This window comes from Myotis yumanensis, unplaced genomic scaffold (genome assembly GCF_028538775.1).
Source record: "Myotis yumanensis isolate MYYU_CA2020_CCGP unplaced genomic scaffold, mMyoYum1.0.hap1 SCAF_14, whole genome shotgun sequence".
Lineage (NCBI taxonomy): Eukaryota > Metazoa > Chordata > Mammalia > Chiroptera > Vespertilionidae > Myotis > Myotis yumanensis.
In genome coordinates this window covers 3,772,399-3,789,019 of record NW_027223765.1, presented here as the reverse complement: position 1 = coordinate 3,789,019, position 16,621 = coordinate 3,772,399, and the positions used below count along the sequence as shown (strand labels likewise).

Here is a 16,621-nt window from a genome sequence, read left to right as displayed (position 1 = left end):
GCGGACCACAGATTCCAAGTCAGAGAGGCTGCCCCCTCTGCCCTGCTGCGAAACACTGAACAAAGGAAGAGGGTTTTGCTGAAAATCCCCCTGAGAGCTTCCCAGCCAGGCCCGCTCTGTGCACCTTCGAGCGTCCCCGCGCAGGCCTGGGCTCCCGCACAGCCTCGGTCTCCCCGGAGTTGCGTCTTCGTCCCCTGGGGTTCAGAAAGCAGCTCCGAGATTCCCCGACGTGTCCTGGCCCTTGGGAGATTCCTTTGTTCCTGACAGGCACCATCTGTACATCACCAGATCTTGAGCGTCCTCAAACAATGAAAACAAATTGGGAAATTCTCGAGGGTGGAGGGAGAGAAGGAACCAGTGCAGTCCCCACCCGACTCAGCTCAGTGAGAACCGGGTGCAATGCTTTCCCATGGCAGCTCCCCACATCTCACAGCAAGAGTCCCCGTCCCTCTGCCCTTTGTGCCTAAACGCAGCCAGCAGAGGAGGTTAGGGACTCCCTGCCGGGCATCTGGTTGAGGTGACGGGTGGGGACCCACTGAGGGAGGTGCTCCCTGTCCCCAAAGCCACTCGGCTAAAAAGACTCACACGGTCTCATTCCCGAATCCTGCTCTCAGCTTGCAGCTCACATTAGTTTGCAATTTCCTCTTTGAGTTCTTAGATTTGTCAGATTAAATTGCTCAACTATCATTTGAAGTGAGAGTTATGGCTGAGACGTGATCCGTTGACTCAAAAAAAATAAAATGTCGCAGGCAGCCAGCCAGCCAGCGCCCGAGATTCATGTGCATCTAGACCTGGGAAATAGAACCCGGCTGTTCTCTTTTTATTGCTTATTACTTTCCTGTCGGTGTCAGGACACAGAGAGAATTACTATCGGGCCTACACACCGTGCCGGTGCCTAACACCCATCTTCTTACCAGCAAACACACAGAGAGCCACGTCCCATCTCCTGCTCCGGCCCACCGTCCCCCCGCCCCCCGCCCTCTCAAGCTTCTAACATTTTCCATTTTAAAGACACAGATGCTAACAGACGTGCACCACAGTGCAGGGGTGGGTGAGCTGCACGCTCCCTACCCTGCACGTGAGGAAAGCAAAACATCCAGCAGCGAAAGAGACTCCTCGAACCCACAAGCGTGTGGAGCCCATGGAGACTGCCAGGCTCCAGGGTGCTGAAGGGGAGTTACGGAGGCGATAGAGGCAAACAGTCTACAGGGAAGGGGGCCTCCTAGGGACGGGAGCCTCCCGGAGGAGCCTGCGGGGAGGTGGAATGATTTTGATGAGGAATAGTGAGGAAGACGTTTCTTGGAAGAGGTGTCCTTTACGATGACCTTGACGTGTGAGATCCCAACAGAAAGGGCCATCTTTAAACATCTGCTTGTGTTGATACCAAATATCCGGAACCGTGAACCGGACTGGCCTGCATGTTCTCACTTATATCCGTTTACATGATGTGTTCCCGCCCTGGACCCCGCAAAGAGAATCCCCCGTTCTCCGCCTCCTCAATTTCGTCTGCTCTGGGTCGCAGGTTTAGTTTCCGATGTGACTGCGACTGAGATCATTGACGTGTCCCCTCCAACTACACTCTTGTCATTACCCGATACAGTGTGTAGGATTTGGGAGGGAGGAGGAGGGGACGATGAGGTAGTTATTAAATTGTATCCGCTCAGCCTGGCTGGTTTGGCTCAGTGGAAAGAGCATTGGCCTGCAGACCCAAGGGACCCGGGTTGGGCATGGACCTCGGAGAAACTTGTACAGAAACTCAGTTGCAGGCTCCTGTCTTTCCGTCTCTTCCACTCTCTCTAAAAATCAATGGAAAAATATCCTCGGTAAGGATTTAAAAAAAATTGTACCAGCTCAAAAGATTCTAAGTACTCAAATGACTTACTGGCTCAGATAAGCTTTCTTTGGAATGTTAGTGGCTATTAACAAAAACAAACCACAAAAGGAGATCTTGTTATTGAAAGATTTGCTGTTTAAGTGTGTGAGTCCCACTACAAGGCATTCCTTAAGCCAAACACAACAGTCAGATGCTCAGATGATTCAAGTAAACAAACAGCAGAACAAAACCCTCGCTGCCTCTATCGCCTGGTGGCCCAACCTGAGCTTCCCGGGCTGGCTGATGATGTCTGAGGACCAGTGGCCAAGGGCATCGTCCTGGCTGGCCGTGGTCGAGGCCAAATTGGTCCCTAAGACCGCTCTGCGGTCCCTCGGCTTCGCAGCCGGCCATTTCAGTCATATTAAGGACCACATCAAAGCCACGCTGCTGCAGTTTCATCAAATACTCAGCAATCTACCCGAAAGTGGTGTCTTCTGCCATCTGTGGAGACACATTTAAACAATAACTGCAGCCCGGCTGGCGTGGCTCAGTGGTTGAGTGTCAGCCTATGAACCAGGAGGTCATGGTTCGATTCCGAGTCAGGGCACATGCCCAGATTGCGGGCTCAATCCCCAGTGAGGGCTGTCAGAAGGCAGCCAATCAATGATTCCTTCTCATCACTGATGTTTCTATCTCTCTCCCTCTCCCTTCCTCTCTGAAATCAATAAATATGTTTTAAAGAATAACGACAAACCAGAGAGGGGGGTACAGAGGGACCCTATTTGGAGAAACTTGTGCAGATGCTCTGGGCTTAATTAATAAGCAGAAAAGCAGACCCACAGTGAACCCTCTGTGGCGTCATCAGTAGTTAAAGCAGGTGCCACCATGCGACCGCCATCACGTCTGAAAGGGACACACTCTCCCTGTAGACATTCGTCACTGCTGCTGGGGCAGCTTTCTCACTCTTTTCCTGTTAAAGAAAGCCACAGGATGGTGCCTGCTACTCCTGTTGTTATGCCTTGTGGACAGTAGTTCGGAAGCATTGATTGCTATTACAGGCTTCATCTCCCGGCATTCTCCCGCTGCAGGTGGAAGTTCAATGGGACAGATGTTGACACGGGCATGGATTTCCGCTACAGTGTGGTTGAAGGCAGCTTGCTGATCAGTAGCCCCAACAGAACCCGCGACTCGGGGACCTACCAGTGCGTGGCCACCAACGCCTTCGGGACCGTGGTCAGCAGAGAGGCGCCGCTGCGGTTCGCCTGTAAGTAGCCGCTGCGTCACGCAGCCGATGTGATGTAGAGTATTTGTGCCGCTGCACCCATATACCTTCACACAGTGTCTTTCATAAATCGAAGAGGCTTTCATGTGTTATACACCGGCTCACCCTTCTCGCGCGTTCTGGGAATAGCGTGTTCGTAGGATAAATTGTAAATCTGTGCGGGGAGGTAGCTGTCTTCTGCTTTTATGACCATTGAGATGGTTGGATTATGTGATGGTTGGGTTATACGCTTCTCAGTACACACATCAGTGAACACGCACACACTCTGATGTACACACATGTAGTAAGTTCATGGGCACAAACATTACAGACTATAAAGCGTGTGTAGAAATAAGCAAATGAACTGCCATTAACTTACTACTAAATGTGACAAGTGTTTAACCATAAAGCTCAGTTAGAGAAGACCATGATAGTCTATTAATTCTATAATTCTCTATTTTTTTCTTATTACAAAAGTTAGGGAAATTTTAAAAACAACTATGATAACAGAAAATGAAGACAATGAAAGTTACCTTTCTATGATACCTTTTATATTTCTAGTTTAGAGCGTTTAAAAAACAACCTGCCATCTCTTAAGACCACCAGCTCATAAAAGTTCGGGAGACTGTCGGGCATGGAAGGAAGTGGAAGTCAGGAGTAGCGCAAATGAAACCCACAGGCGAGCGCTCCGGGGGCGGGGGGGAGGTGGGGGGGAAGTGTAGGGTGTGAGCACAGAGGCTGGGGGATTGATGATCACCTGGTTTTGAGGGTTTATGTATTTGCACATGATCGTACATTTCCTTGTGTAAAATCCCCACTCACAGAGCATGGCAGTAATGTCAAAGGTTTTATAGTTACAAAGTCTGTGAGCAGTAGCACTAGAATATTCTCAACAAAATCCTCTCCGGAAATCCAGCATCAAGTATACCTACTGTCCAGCGCTGAATCTATTATTGCCATTTGGTGGCATTTTTATTAGCCAGGAAATGAATTTGCTGAGTCCTAGGCATGTGTGGGACCCTGGGACCACTTGGTTCGTGAATGTCTTCCCGCCACGAGTGGGTGTGCAGAATAACGGAGGGAATGTGTCCAGTTAAGGGTTTATTCCTCTTGGTGTAATACACGCCTCATAGCCATACTTACTGCTTAGTAATGACAGATGAATTTTGTTGGGTTCATTTTGGAAAATAATCATGAGATCAATGGCGCTTAGTGTAGAAAAAATCTCTGTATTCAATTACTCTTGTACTTATTTGATTTTTGGATTTCATCATGTAGGAAGTTTTTCAAAACAACAGTGCTAACCACAACAACAAAGGGATTGACTTAGCATTACCGGCTTTTAGTTTCTCGCCCTTATGACATTTAAAAAGCAAACTACAGAGGCTTACGACTACCCTGGGATAGAAATCCAGGCATTTCTGCTACCAAAAGGCCTACCCGAAGGACAGAAGCTCACTGAAATGCAGTGGTGTAGCCACAGCGAAAGCTCCGCCACTCATTTTGTGGCGAGGTGGCCTGAGGGCCGGTGTCTGGCACCCACCTGCTCGTCCCCCCTCAAGTGTGACGTGGGCTGACAACCACCCAGCTTCACAAATTCTACAACCAGAGAGCTCAGGCCTTCCCCACAAGCATCCATCCAACCCACCCCGACCGCCCGGTTGGTCCAGAGCACAAAGCTCACCCAACATCTCCGCCTTCAAACAGCTGAACATGCGCCTTCTCCCCATCCTCCCTCCCGGTGCGCGCTCACTGTGGGGCTCTCGCCGGGCTTTTAAAGCTGTGATCATGGCCCTTTCCCCTTCCAGGTACTTAATTCACAGCCATCTTCTACTCAGCACACCCCGTCAGCTCCTTGTGACCACATAGGACTGTACTCAGGTACTCAGTTCCCCGAGGGCACTTAGACCTTGAGAAGGACGCGGGGACAGTGGCAGCCCACGCTGGGGACTTGTTCTCAGGAACGCCCCGACACCGACAGTCACTTTTGTTAAGGCCCCAGTCCCGTGTTCTAACCTTGTTTTGAACACACAGTGACGTGAAATCTGAGCATTGATTTCTCATCAGTGTCTGCGCCCTGAGCCCCCCAATCGCACCATCACCCTGAGCTACCCCCCTTGGTCACCTCCGGACAGTGACCCTTTGCGTCATGCACGTTGAAATTGTTTTCAGTGTTTTTGTATCTGACATATTGATCCTCCTCCTTCAGTGTCAGATAAACTTGGACAGGCGTGTGTCCCGTCCGATAAATGATACAATGTGTGGACCGGGACGGGCCGCCTGCCAGGAGACAGCGCCCCCTAAGATGAGGCTGAACTTTACAGTCATGTTGTTCGCATACTCTCCACTTAGCAGCAAGTTTACCCGAACGTGCTACGGCTGACCCTGTCTGCCTGCTCCCACTGGAGTTCATGAGCATCTTTGCCAAATGCCTGGCTAAGACCAGGAGGCGCTGTTTCACAGGCCCCGCCCCCTGGGCCTGTGCTTGCCCAGGGTCTCCTTCCACCGTCCCTCCCGCAGCCACCAGGGCACCATCTGCTCACCTTGAAAATGGGATCCCTCCGCGGGCCTGTGGTGGGACTTCGGCGGCCCTGAGAGTAAATCCGAATGCATGGCCTCACTGTAGCTCCTCAGGCCCGGCCGACTTCTGCACCAGGGCCTAGGCGCGTGGGTTGCCTCTGCCCCCTTACGCTTCTGTCCTGCTCGCCACGGCTCCCTTCTGGGCCTTAGTTTTCGGGTAGGTGTGGCCTCCCAAGAAAGCTTCCACAGCACCCGTCTTACAAAGAAACGATTCCGAGGTCCCTCCCCTCCCCACGCGCCTCCCTCCCGCCTCTCTGCCTGCACAGCAGCATCCTCTACGTCCTCCTAGGACCTGCCCTGGGATGATGGTGCGCGTCTGTTCATTTCTCACGATGGGCCTCCTAGGAGAGTCCGTGTGCTGAGCCGCGACTCCCGGGCCAGCCTTGTGTCGCCAGCGTCTGGGACACATTATACGCGTGAAGGAAGGACTTCCTTTGCTCACCGCCTACACAGCCACACAACAAAGGAAGTACATGCGTCAAGATGGTTTGGGACCGTGTCTCTTTTTAACCCCACACCCTTTCTCACCTCGTCATTTTATGGAGAATTTAACCTCTTGACCATCCGTTCATAGTTTTTAGTCTTCCTTTTCCTATTCTTTTTCATTAAAAAGAAGATGAAAGATAGGCCTGTATTCAAAAGTCCTTTTTAAATGGCTGGAATGAGACACTTTTCCTTTGCGATGTAAGAGGAAGCAAGACAATGCTCTCTTTTGAATGTTCCCGAGTAGTTGCTTTTCCCCGGACCGTTCCCATGATCGCTGGGAAAAGGAGCATTGCCTTTGACCGCAGACTGAACTGCAATATGCAAGAGAGAATACCCCTTATTTTTACTCATAGGATTTTAGGGCAGAAACACCCTCACGGGTTTCTTGGCCTGTATCTTTTTTTAAAGACGCCGTTGAAGATGGGAGTCACTGCATTACTCACTGTTAATTGTGCAATTTATTCATGACATTCGAGGAGAGCGGCCTGGGTCCCCAGTTCGGTGCACCCTGCGTCACACCTGTCGCCTTCACAAGCAACCCATTCATTCTTCCTTATCCACAGGCCACCATTGCAAATCTCATTTCAATACTTCGTATCATTGTACCTGGAAGATAATCCTATGAGTTAGACTGTCATTCTTATTTGATGGATTATTTTTTTAATTGTCTTCATGCTGCTCTTGTAGACAGAATTTGTCAATCTCTTGCTTTTAGCATTTGAAAAGAAGGAATTCACATAAGCAAAACTTCTTTTAATGGACAGGATGCCTTTAAGAACCTGCCCCTCCCCAAGTTTCTTCATTCAACATCTTTAAGCCCGAAATCCTCCCTAGATTAGACAGACAGAGCGTGATTTAAGTCACTGTTGATGAGGTGTGGGCATTTGCATGAGCAAACGGTGTTGTGATATAATGTGGAGCTCGCTGCGTTTCCCCTGGTCCCCTGCAGGCGTAGGCCATCAGCAGTCCCTTCTCTGTCACTTGGCCTGTTTCTGATTTCGAGCCACCAAACCCTCTGTCATTCACTCCTGTTCCACCGGGGGCAAGAGGGCTCAATTGATGAATCTGCCAGGGTGGGCCCAGTGCCTGGCACTGAGTAAACTCACAGTAATAGCTGCTGAATAAGTGAATAAATAGTAAGATTTGGACGTTCAAGTCACCCGGCTGTGTTTGGGCCCGGAGGTCAGGACCTCCCGATGGCCTGGAGGTGGGGGCCAGCATTTCCACGAGGCCTCGGGGCAGACAGGTGCCGTCTTAGTTCCAGATGAGGGAATGCGTGGATGGGGCAGGAGGCGGGGCCTAATAAAGAAGACGTTCCCGTGTGGAAGGCACCGAACCTGGTCTGGGGGTTCACTGTGTCCTAAAAACTTGGCCTGGGAGGTGAGTCTGTATGGAAGGAAGAGCTATAGCCCATCACCTGGCTGCCCCGCCCCCAGCCCCCGCCTGTACTGTTCTCTGATGTGTAGAAATGGATCCCTTTTAACTAAATTGCAATGCATGCTTATATACTTACAAAATACCCAAATTACTTGATTTTTTTAGTTGGAAAGTGGGCTTGAGACACGGAGAGACCACTGCCCGAGATGAGAGGTACTGGGACGGAGCCCTGAGCGCCATTTCACTTTGGCCCACAGTGTCCCTAAGGCTCCGCCCTCCTGCCCATCCGGCCCGGGCGCCCAGGCTTCCCTCACAGGGCTGTTAGGAAGATTAAATTACAAATCACAGGCAGAGTCCCAGGGCAGTTTCTGGCACGAGAAAGTGATACGATAAGGGTTTCTCTACATTCCTTTCTCTCTTCTCTCCCCCCTTCTTCCCCTCCCTTTCCTGTCTTTCTAAAGTAGGAACGCTAACGTTTATTAAGAACCTAAAATAGTGGTTGAGAGCACAGGCCTGGAGTTCCATTATCTGGGCTGCCAGTCAGCTTCTCCTGTAACCCTGTGACCTCGGGCGAGGTCCTTCTCTCTGCCTCCGTTTCTTTATCCATAAAATGGGGTGAATGCCTCGACTTCCTTCCTGTGTGGAGAAATAAATGGGTTTAATAACACTCCTGGATCCCTGCCTGGCTCACGTGGAGGGTTTAGGCCTTGTTGGCGCCGATGATCATTCCACTGTGATTGTGTGGCTCCGTCAGGCCTCATTCGAAGCACCTGGAACCACTGTGCTGTTAGTTTTCAGCAGAACCCAAGGCGTTATTTTAATTTCGTGGTGAGGAATCTGAGGGGGGGTGAGGTGAGCTGACTTTCGCCAAGGGTGCTGTGGGCGGAGTCAGGCCACCTGGTCCCCCCTCAGACACCTGCAACTACACTTCACTGACAGAACTTACGTTCAAACCGTAGATTTTCGTGGTTGATGAAATGTATTTCTCTGTAGACACAAGAGTGGAGTTTTTAATGTGTTGGCAACCTTTGATGTAGTACATTCATCACTATTTTTTTTTTTTTTTTTTTTGCTTTTGATTTTTTTAGTTATAGGCTTCCTGGATGCGGTCATAATGTTGATTTACTGTTAACATCCAGAAGTGAATTGGTGTATACTGCAATCTTGCATACATTTGTAACTCTAATTTTAATATAATTGGTCTCAGGTTCCATAATGAGAATAATTAATAACACTATTTCTGCTCCAAAAGGTAATATGCAAATTCCCAAATTATTGCAAGGAGGTTGTGAAACATCCTGGATATTGAAATTTTATGGTAAATAACTGAGTTGGTAAACGGTATCCCCAAGCGGTGAATGACATATTACTGTAAGTTTCCTCACTCCCCGTCATTCCTCCCCCACGTGTGAGAAGGGGCACCTTCGATGCACAATACTGGGGAGAGCTTTCAGGAGCATCGTCCACATCACTCCACATTCTCGCCTGCCACCTGTTGGCCTCACACGCCTTGTTCTGGGCCGTCTTCCTGGAAGTTCGGCTGTTTTCTAACAGTTCAGGTCTTCAAAACAAAGTCAGATGCTATTCATCATCTCGGGTGGTGGGTGCCTGTAACCCTCAGGTAAGTGCTCCCTCCACACTCATCAGGCCAATCAGAGCCTTCACTCACCAGGCTGCGCGGCTGCCGGAGCTGGTGTTGCCGTGGCCACCGGCAGGGCCTGCTCTTGGGAAGCAGGGCTTGTTGACGTCTGTGCTTATCTCTGCTGGTGCCTCACCCGGGCGGAAACGAGGCAGGAACACTGGTACACTGCGTGTCCATCTCCTGAGCCTGCGTCAGGGAAAGGGGACGGAGGAGAGAAAGGGTGGGAAAAGGAGAGGAAGGAGGGAGATACACAAAGGGCACTTTTGGGTGCAAAAGGTACCCATGCTGGCCTTTGTGACCTTGAGCAGTGAATTGACAAGGATGAAGTGTCTTGATAAACCACTCCATTCTAAGGCTACTGTCAGTCAGCTTGGTCAGCAACGTGGCAGCCCACAGTGTTTATGGTGAAAATATCTCCTTTCACCATAGACAGACTCATTGAAAGAGATCTCTCCCCTGGCCACTCCAGCAAGCCCTTCCGAGTCCTCATCTCAGGTGCCCTCTGGGCATTGCGGTGATCAGAGTGGGCGGAGATCAAGGCCGTGGCAACAGAGACCAGAAAAGTGTGGCCCATTGGGAATGTTGTACCGCATTCCACTGGGGCTTTTGGCAACGTGGTTCCTGGGCCTTGATCATTGTTCTAGTCACAGAAAACGCCAAATATTCATTGCTTTTCATATTCAATAATTAGGCCTTAGCTGGTTTGGCTCAGTGGATAGAGCGTCGGTCTGCAGACTGAAGGGTTCCAGGTTCAATTCCAGTCAAGGGCAAATGCCTGGGTTGTGGGCTCGATCCCCAGTGCGGGGCGTGCAGGAGGCAGCCGATCAATGATTCTCGCTCATCATGGATGTTTCTATCTTTCTCTCCCTCTTCCTTCCTCTCTGAAATCAATAAAAATATATTTTTTAAAATGTACTCAATCACTAGTTGATTTTTCATAGCCAAGGACTGAAGTGTGCAGTCAAGCAGAACAATAGCTGGGTCTCCGATCGTTGGCCATGCCCCTGACGAGCTTGTAGGCATTTACTGAGGGAGCTGCTGCAAGAGGCAGTTTTGTTTCCGAGCAGTCGGTGTTGGCAGAGGACTGGAGAAGCTCTGTGTGATGATTTAGATCAATTAGAACTCAATCAGCTAAGGAACATTTGGGTGGCAAAACCGAAAACATTGATCAGGGGGGGCTTTGATCTTCAATAAAAGAGTGAAATTTTCTAATTGAATAGTTGGAAGAAATCAGAGCAAAACTTCCTGAATTTCTGAAATAATGCTTTTGATAGATTATTCCTGCCACTTATTATAATACCAGAAAGATAGCAATCAGGACAGTTGGTGTCCAGTGAGAACTTTAGAAGGTAGAAGACTGGGTGGTGCACGGCCGTGCTGTTGGTTCTGGGGATGTGGGTAATTGTGGATTGCCGTTTAACGAATAATTGAAAGACATAGGTTTGCAACATCAGTCTTATTTATGTCGTCCTGGTCCTGTTCACAAAACCTGTTCCTGAGCAGACACTAGGAATTGTAGCTGTTGGCCTATCAGGTGTATCTCCTTCCAGTTACACATGGTGCTTAGCTTTTTCTGACTGACTTCTTTCACTCAGCGTGATAGTCTCCAGATCCACCCATGTTGCTGCAAATGGCAGTATTTCATCTTTTCTTGTGACTGAGTAGTATTTCATTGAGTGTATGTCCCACATCTTCTGTATCCAGTCCTCTGTCACAGGGCACGTTGGTGGTTTCCATGTCTTGGCCACCATGAATGATGCTGCCATGAAACAGGGGTGCATAATGTCTGTCCTTCGAAGCCACCGAACATGTGGTGACTCGCTTACACCATCCCAAGAAACTCACAGGCCCACATGGTCTTTCCTGGCCACTTCCATTGAGGATAAGTGAGACCACCTGGGAATGAGGCCAAGGTCAGCTGCCTCTGTCCCTCAGGGAGCCAGGGTGAGAGGAAGCCTTGATGGAAGTGGGGGACCCTGGGCAAGGCGTGGGCCACGCTGTGCGTTGTCCTGGGAGCATGCCAGGGGGCCTGTGTGCAGCCTGACCCGATGCGATAACGAGCACGCCCCTCCTGCCTCTCCACGGGCCTCCTGGGACCAGGCGAGCCGGCCCCTTCTTCAGGGCAAGGATCTGACAGGAGCAGCGGAGCTTGTTGGCCCTGCATCCTCTGGGCCTCTTTTTCTAAGTCATTTTCCCTGAATTTGACCCCTTTGTCTGCACTCTAAAGCTCTGGGAACCAGCCACTATCGCACTCAGAGCGCCTGACCTACCTGTGGCTGAGGCAGTTCCACGGTGGTCCCCTGTGCGTCCTTACCGCTCCTGCTGTGACATCGCTTCACCGAGGGCAGGCACCGAGGTCCCCCATCAGCGCCGGGCACGGACGCCGGGGGTCTGAGCAGCCCACTTACCGCGAGCTGACATGCGTTTACGCGGAGCCGGGCTGCTTTGCACTCCACTGCTCCAGGCCATCCCTTTAGAGAACAGAGCAGGCTGCAGGGTCAGCGGTTACATCTTAAATTCGGGGGCATCATGAAAAGGAGTGTGTGTGTGTGTGTGTGTGTGCATATGTGCGTGTGTGTGTGTGTGTGTGTGTGCTGGTGTGTGTGTGCATGTACCTGTGTGTGTGCGTGTATGTGTTCCGAGAACTACATTATTCTATTGGATGTTTTATGGGCAATTAAATTCAGAAGTGGCCCCTGGCCCTTGTGGATGACACGGCTCCCAGGAACCTCTCCGCAGTGTGTGTAGTTAAAGTGCACACTGTGATCAGAGTAGCGATCTGCTGCCAGACACTTGCCCGGCCTGTGGCATCCTCAGTCATAGCTTCGGGTCGTGCACGAACCCCTCCTCAGCGACGGCGCCGGCAGGCTGGGAGCTGGGCCTCAGCCACAAATCCACACTTACTCTTAAGGCATGAGGGGTCCGTGGACAGACTTCCTTATGTTCAGCTGATGATCACTTTCTCCTCCTTTTTTAAAATGCTGTCAGCGTCAGGGCGGGCATTTCTGAATAAATGCTGGATGAATATTTGTGGAATAAATGAAGCTGAAGGAATGTCCAAATCGACCAAGGAAAGAGTAGAAGAAAAACAGAACTCCCTTGGTCTTTACCAGCCCAGGAGGTGACATTTCCTCTGAAATATTCTATTTCCTTGAACTGAGAAGCACTATTTTTATATTTTTTTAAATTGGAAAGTACTCTCCAATTTCAATAAAGATGGGTATTAAATATAGTGTTTCTCTTTTCCCTAAAAATCTCATTAAAGAAGTGCAGCCTCACTGTCAATGCCATCTCTTTTTGGTAACAGCTTTATTAAGAGATGTCACATGCGATAATTCAACAATTTAAGACGTCCAACTCAGTTAGTGTGCGGTATATTCACAAGGTGGTGCAACCATCACCACCAGGGAATTTCCAGAACATTCTCATTACCTTAAAAATACACCCTGTCCTCATGACTAGTCACTCCTCTTCCTCCCAGACCCGCCACCACTAATGCACTTTCTGTCTTATGCATTTGTCCATCTGGACATTTCCTAGACATGAAATCATGTATATGTGGGCTTTGTGGCTTGTTTATTTCACTTAGCATAATGCTATCAAGTTCGTCGATGGTGTAGCATCTGTTAATCCTTCATTTCTTCTCATGGCCAAATAATATGCCATTGGGCGGAAATCACACCATTTTGTTTATTCATCCATCAGTTGTCGTACATCTGGGTTGCCCCTACTTTTGGGCTGTTTTGAATAATGCTGCCATGAGCACTGATTTACAGATTGTTTTATGTGGACATATGTTTTTATTTCTTCGGGCTATATTCCTAGGAGTGGAATTACTGGGTCAAATGGTAACACTGTGTATAACATTTTGAGCAAAGTGTTTTCCAAATTGGCTGTGACATGTTATAATGAACTAACATTGTGTGAGGGCTCCAATGTCTGCACACCCTCACTAAGCTGTTTATTGCCTCTCTTTTTTATTTTAGCCATCACAGTGGATATCAAAGTAGTACGGCGTGTGTGTGTGTGTGTGTGCGCGCGTGCGCGCCCTGACTGGAATCGAACACGTGCCCTCTTGGTGCATGGGACGATGCTCCACCAACTGAGCCACCCTGCCCGGCTCATATTGTGGGTTTGGTTTTCATTTCTCTGATGGCTGATGATGTTGGACAACTTTTCATGTGTTTATTGGCCATTGGTAACATCTTCTTCGGAGATATGTGTAATCAGACTTTTTGCCTATTTTTAAATTGGGTTGTTTGTCTTTCCACTGCTGAGTGGTATGTTTTCTTTATATATCCTGTGCAATTCCTGATCAGGTATATGATTTGCAAATATTTTCTCCCACTCTATAGGTTGTCTTTTTATTCTCATGTTAATGTCGTTTGAAGCCCGAAGGTTTTAATTTTGACAAAGTCTAATTTATAGTGTTTGTTGTCATTGCATGTGCTGTTGGTGTCATCGCTAAGAAATCATAGCTCGAAGTCACAAAAACATACTCCTGTGTTTTCTAGTAAGGCTTAGAGTGTTTTAATCTTGAGTCTGGGTCTATGTTTCCTATTGAGTTAATTGTTGTGTATGTTGGTGCTGGAGCCCAACTTCTTTCATTCCTTTGCATGTGGATATTCAAGTTGTTTCAGCATCGCTTGTTGAAAAGATGGTTCTCTCCCCATGGAATGGTCTTGCCCTTGTCAACACTCTATGCAGCCTAAGTGTAAGTTTATCTCTGGACTCTCGGTTCCATTCCATTGATCTCTATGCCTGCTCTTATGCCAGATCACTGTAGCTTTCTAGTAAGTTTTACATTAAGAAGTGTCGTGCCCGGCCGGCATGGCTCAGAGGTTGAGCATCAACCTGAGAACCAGGAGGTCACAGTTCGATTCCTGGTCAGGGCACATGCCCGGGTTGCAGGCTCGATCCCAGTGAGGGACGTGCAGGAGACAGCTGATCAATGATTCTCCTCATGGATGTTTCTGTCTCTCTCTTCCTCTCCCTTCCTCTCTGAAACCAATAAAAATATATTTTTTAAAAGGAGTGTCCATTAATCGCATCATAAGGTCCAAAGCGTGATGCACAGACTAAACCACAGACTCTAGCCTACTCGCCCTACAAACAGCATCGGCCTGCAGACGTCATACAAAATGCAAGGCTGACAAGTTCGGAGCAGGCCGATCTTACATGACTTCACATTTGGAGACTCGCAATCTAATCCATGGTGTCACCCAAGGCAAGGCAGGGCTCCTGTGTCCCTACACCCCAGTCTCAGGTCTGTGTTCTCAAACAACCATTCAAACAAGAACACTTGTCTTTTGATTGATTGATTGATTGATTGATTGATTGATTTTAGAGAGGGGGGGGAGGGAGAGAGAAGGAGGGTGGGAGAGAAACATGGATTTGTTGTTCAACTTATGTACGCATTCCTTGGTTGATGCCTGCATGTGCCCTCACCAGGGATGGAACCGGCAACTTGGGCGAATGGGGCGATGCTCTGACCAGCTGATCTGCCCGGCCAGGGCCCTTGTCATTTCTCAGGAGCGGTCACCAGGTACAGGCCAGGCATCGCCTTCATCCCTTGAGGAGAAGTCTTTTCCTCTGAGGCACGGGAGTCCTGACTGTTAACTAAGCCAGCACCACGGAACATGGGCCAGCAGCGTCCATTAGTCACTCTTCCCAGAGCTGCGGAGAAGCCATTGCTGCCCATTCCACAACCGAAGGGGCCTCAGTGGGCTTCCTCGGACCCAGGCCACTCCCCGCCAGGGCGGCGTTCCCCCCCAGGGCGCTCTCTCAGCCACCTGTCCCGTGTCAACCCCACTGGGGACCCCAGCGCTCGGCTTTGCTCAGCATGTTTTTGTTGGGCAGCCAGGCTGGTCGGTCCCTCTCGTGGACGCCAGGCCGCACAGGGAGGCCAGGAGGACGGCAGCCTGGAGGGTGTTGCCGCTGGGGGGCTCGCTGTGCGGAATCCACTCAGGACCAGGAGGGATGCGCTGTCCTTCTGGGAGGGAAATCGATGGGGGGAGGGGGGGCACGGGAAGGACCTGGCCAGACTTCGTTTCCGGGTCATCAGGAGATTGGCGTGCGTGGGGCTTGGTGATCCGGTGGGCGTGGCACACGAGTGGCAGCTCCCGCCGCCTCTTACTGAGCTGCGGTCTCCGGGTCCGTTTATTAAAATAGGCCCGTGTCCGCCTCAGCTGCGCAGGGCAGTTGTGTCTCATGGGAAAGGCGGTCTGCACGGAGCTCTCCCCTGCCAGTGAGTGAGCGGTGGTTTGGGGTGTCTTTTTTTAATTCTCATTTAGTCGTTCCATAGAGACAATAATTAGTCCGTGGACGACCTCAAGGTGGAAAACACAGCCCTGGCTTATTTTGCACAGTGGTTAGAGCATCTGCCCTCGGACCGAAAGGTCACAGGTTCGATTCCCGGTCAAGGGCATGTACCTGGGTTGCAGGTTTGATACTCAGGGCCCATCAGGGTGCATGTGGGAGGCAACCAATGAATGTGTCTCTCATGTCTAAGCTTCTCTCTCTTCTAACCCCCCGCCCCCAACCCTCCCTTCCACTCTCTCCCTAAGATCAATGGAAACAGATTCCTCAGGGGAGGATTAAATAAATAAATAAGAGAAAAGAAGGCTCCTTCTGGAAGTGCTTCTCCTCCGAGGCCCAGACCAGGACCCGGACAGCATCCCCCCTTCTCCTCGCAGGGGCTCAGTGACCCGCATCTCAGTGCTCCCAGCAGCACTGCCTGGGACTCGGGTCCCCTGGGCCGGCAGCTGTGGCTGACGCATCGGACACCCAGCCTGTGGAGGGTCCCACGCTCAGCAGGGGCTCCATAAGGCTCTTCATGAAGCAGGCGGCCCTCAAAGAATTTAAAGTCCTGTTATGCATCAGGGTGTGTGTGACGCCATTGCTGTTTGCCAACCGAATGGGAGGCTGGGAAACATCTGGATACACGTGTCACACTGGACTGGGGTTTTCCAACGCTGAAGTGTGGGTACGATGGTCAGAGAGCGGCGCTTGGAGATGGAGGATGTACTGCATCTGTGGGGCCTCGGGTTCGCTCTGAGGAGTGTCCGGCCGTTTCCTGCTCAGGACAAAGCGGCACAAGTGCCTCCTCCCTCCGACCAGGAGGCCTCGAGCCTCTGAAGTGAATGGAGAGTCCGGGACTATGAACGATAATCACATCATCAACATCTCCCCTGCCCTTGGCGGGATGTGAAATGGTTCATAGTCAGCCGTTCGGAAGGTTAAGCCGGGCATCTTTTCTTGGATAATTAATATTTCCACAGAAATCTGTGCTGCTGCTGCAGTGAGCGGGCAGGTGACGGGGCTAATGGGCTCGTTTTAAATGTGTGGGCGACGAGTTATCTTTTGGTTGAAACTGTGTTTGTGAGAACATGGAGCAGGGCGGTCGTTGCTGGGTTTGAGGCAGGAGCCAGGTCGGGCACGAGGTACGCAGGCTCTGCCGAGG

At 50.2% G+C, this 16,621-nt stretch overlaps 1 protein-coding gene across 4 annotated transcripts in view; it reads left to right on the top strand.

Moving 5' to 3' along the window:
* The window catches only part of CNTN4 (contactin 4), a 402,844-nt gene that overhangs the window by 284,705 nt on the left and 101,518 nt on the right, over nt 1-16,621 (top strand). For all 4 annotated transcript variants that reach the window (XM_070391426.1, XM_070391423.1, XM_070391424.1 and 1 more), the window contains one exon: nt 2,902-3,077. In XM_070391426.1, the coding sequence (XP_070247527.1) occupies nt 2,902-3,077 (176 nt within the window). The remainder of the gene's footprint in view (nt 1-2,901; nt 3,078-16,621) is intronic.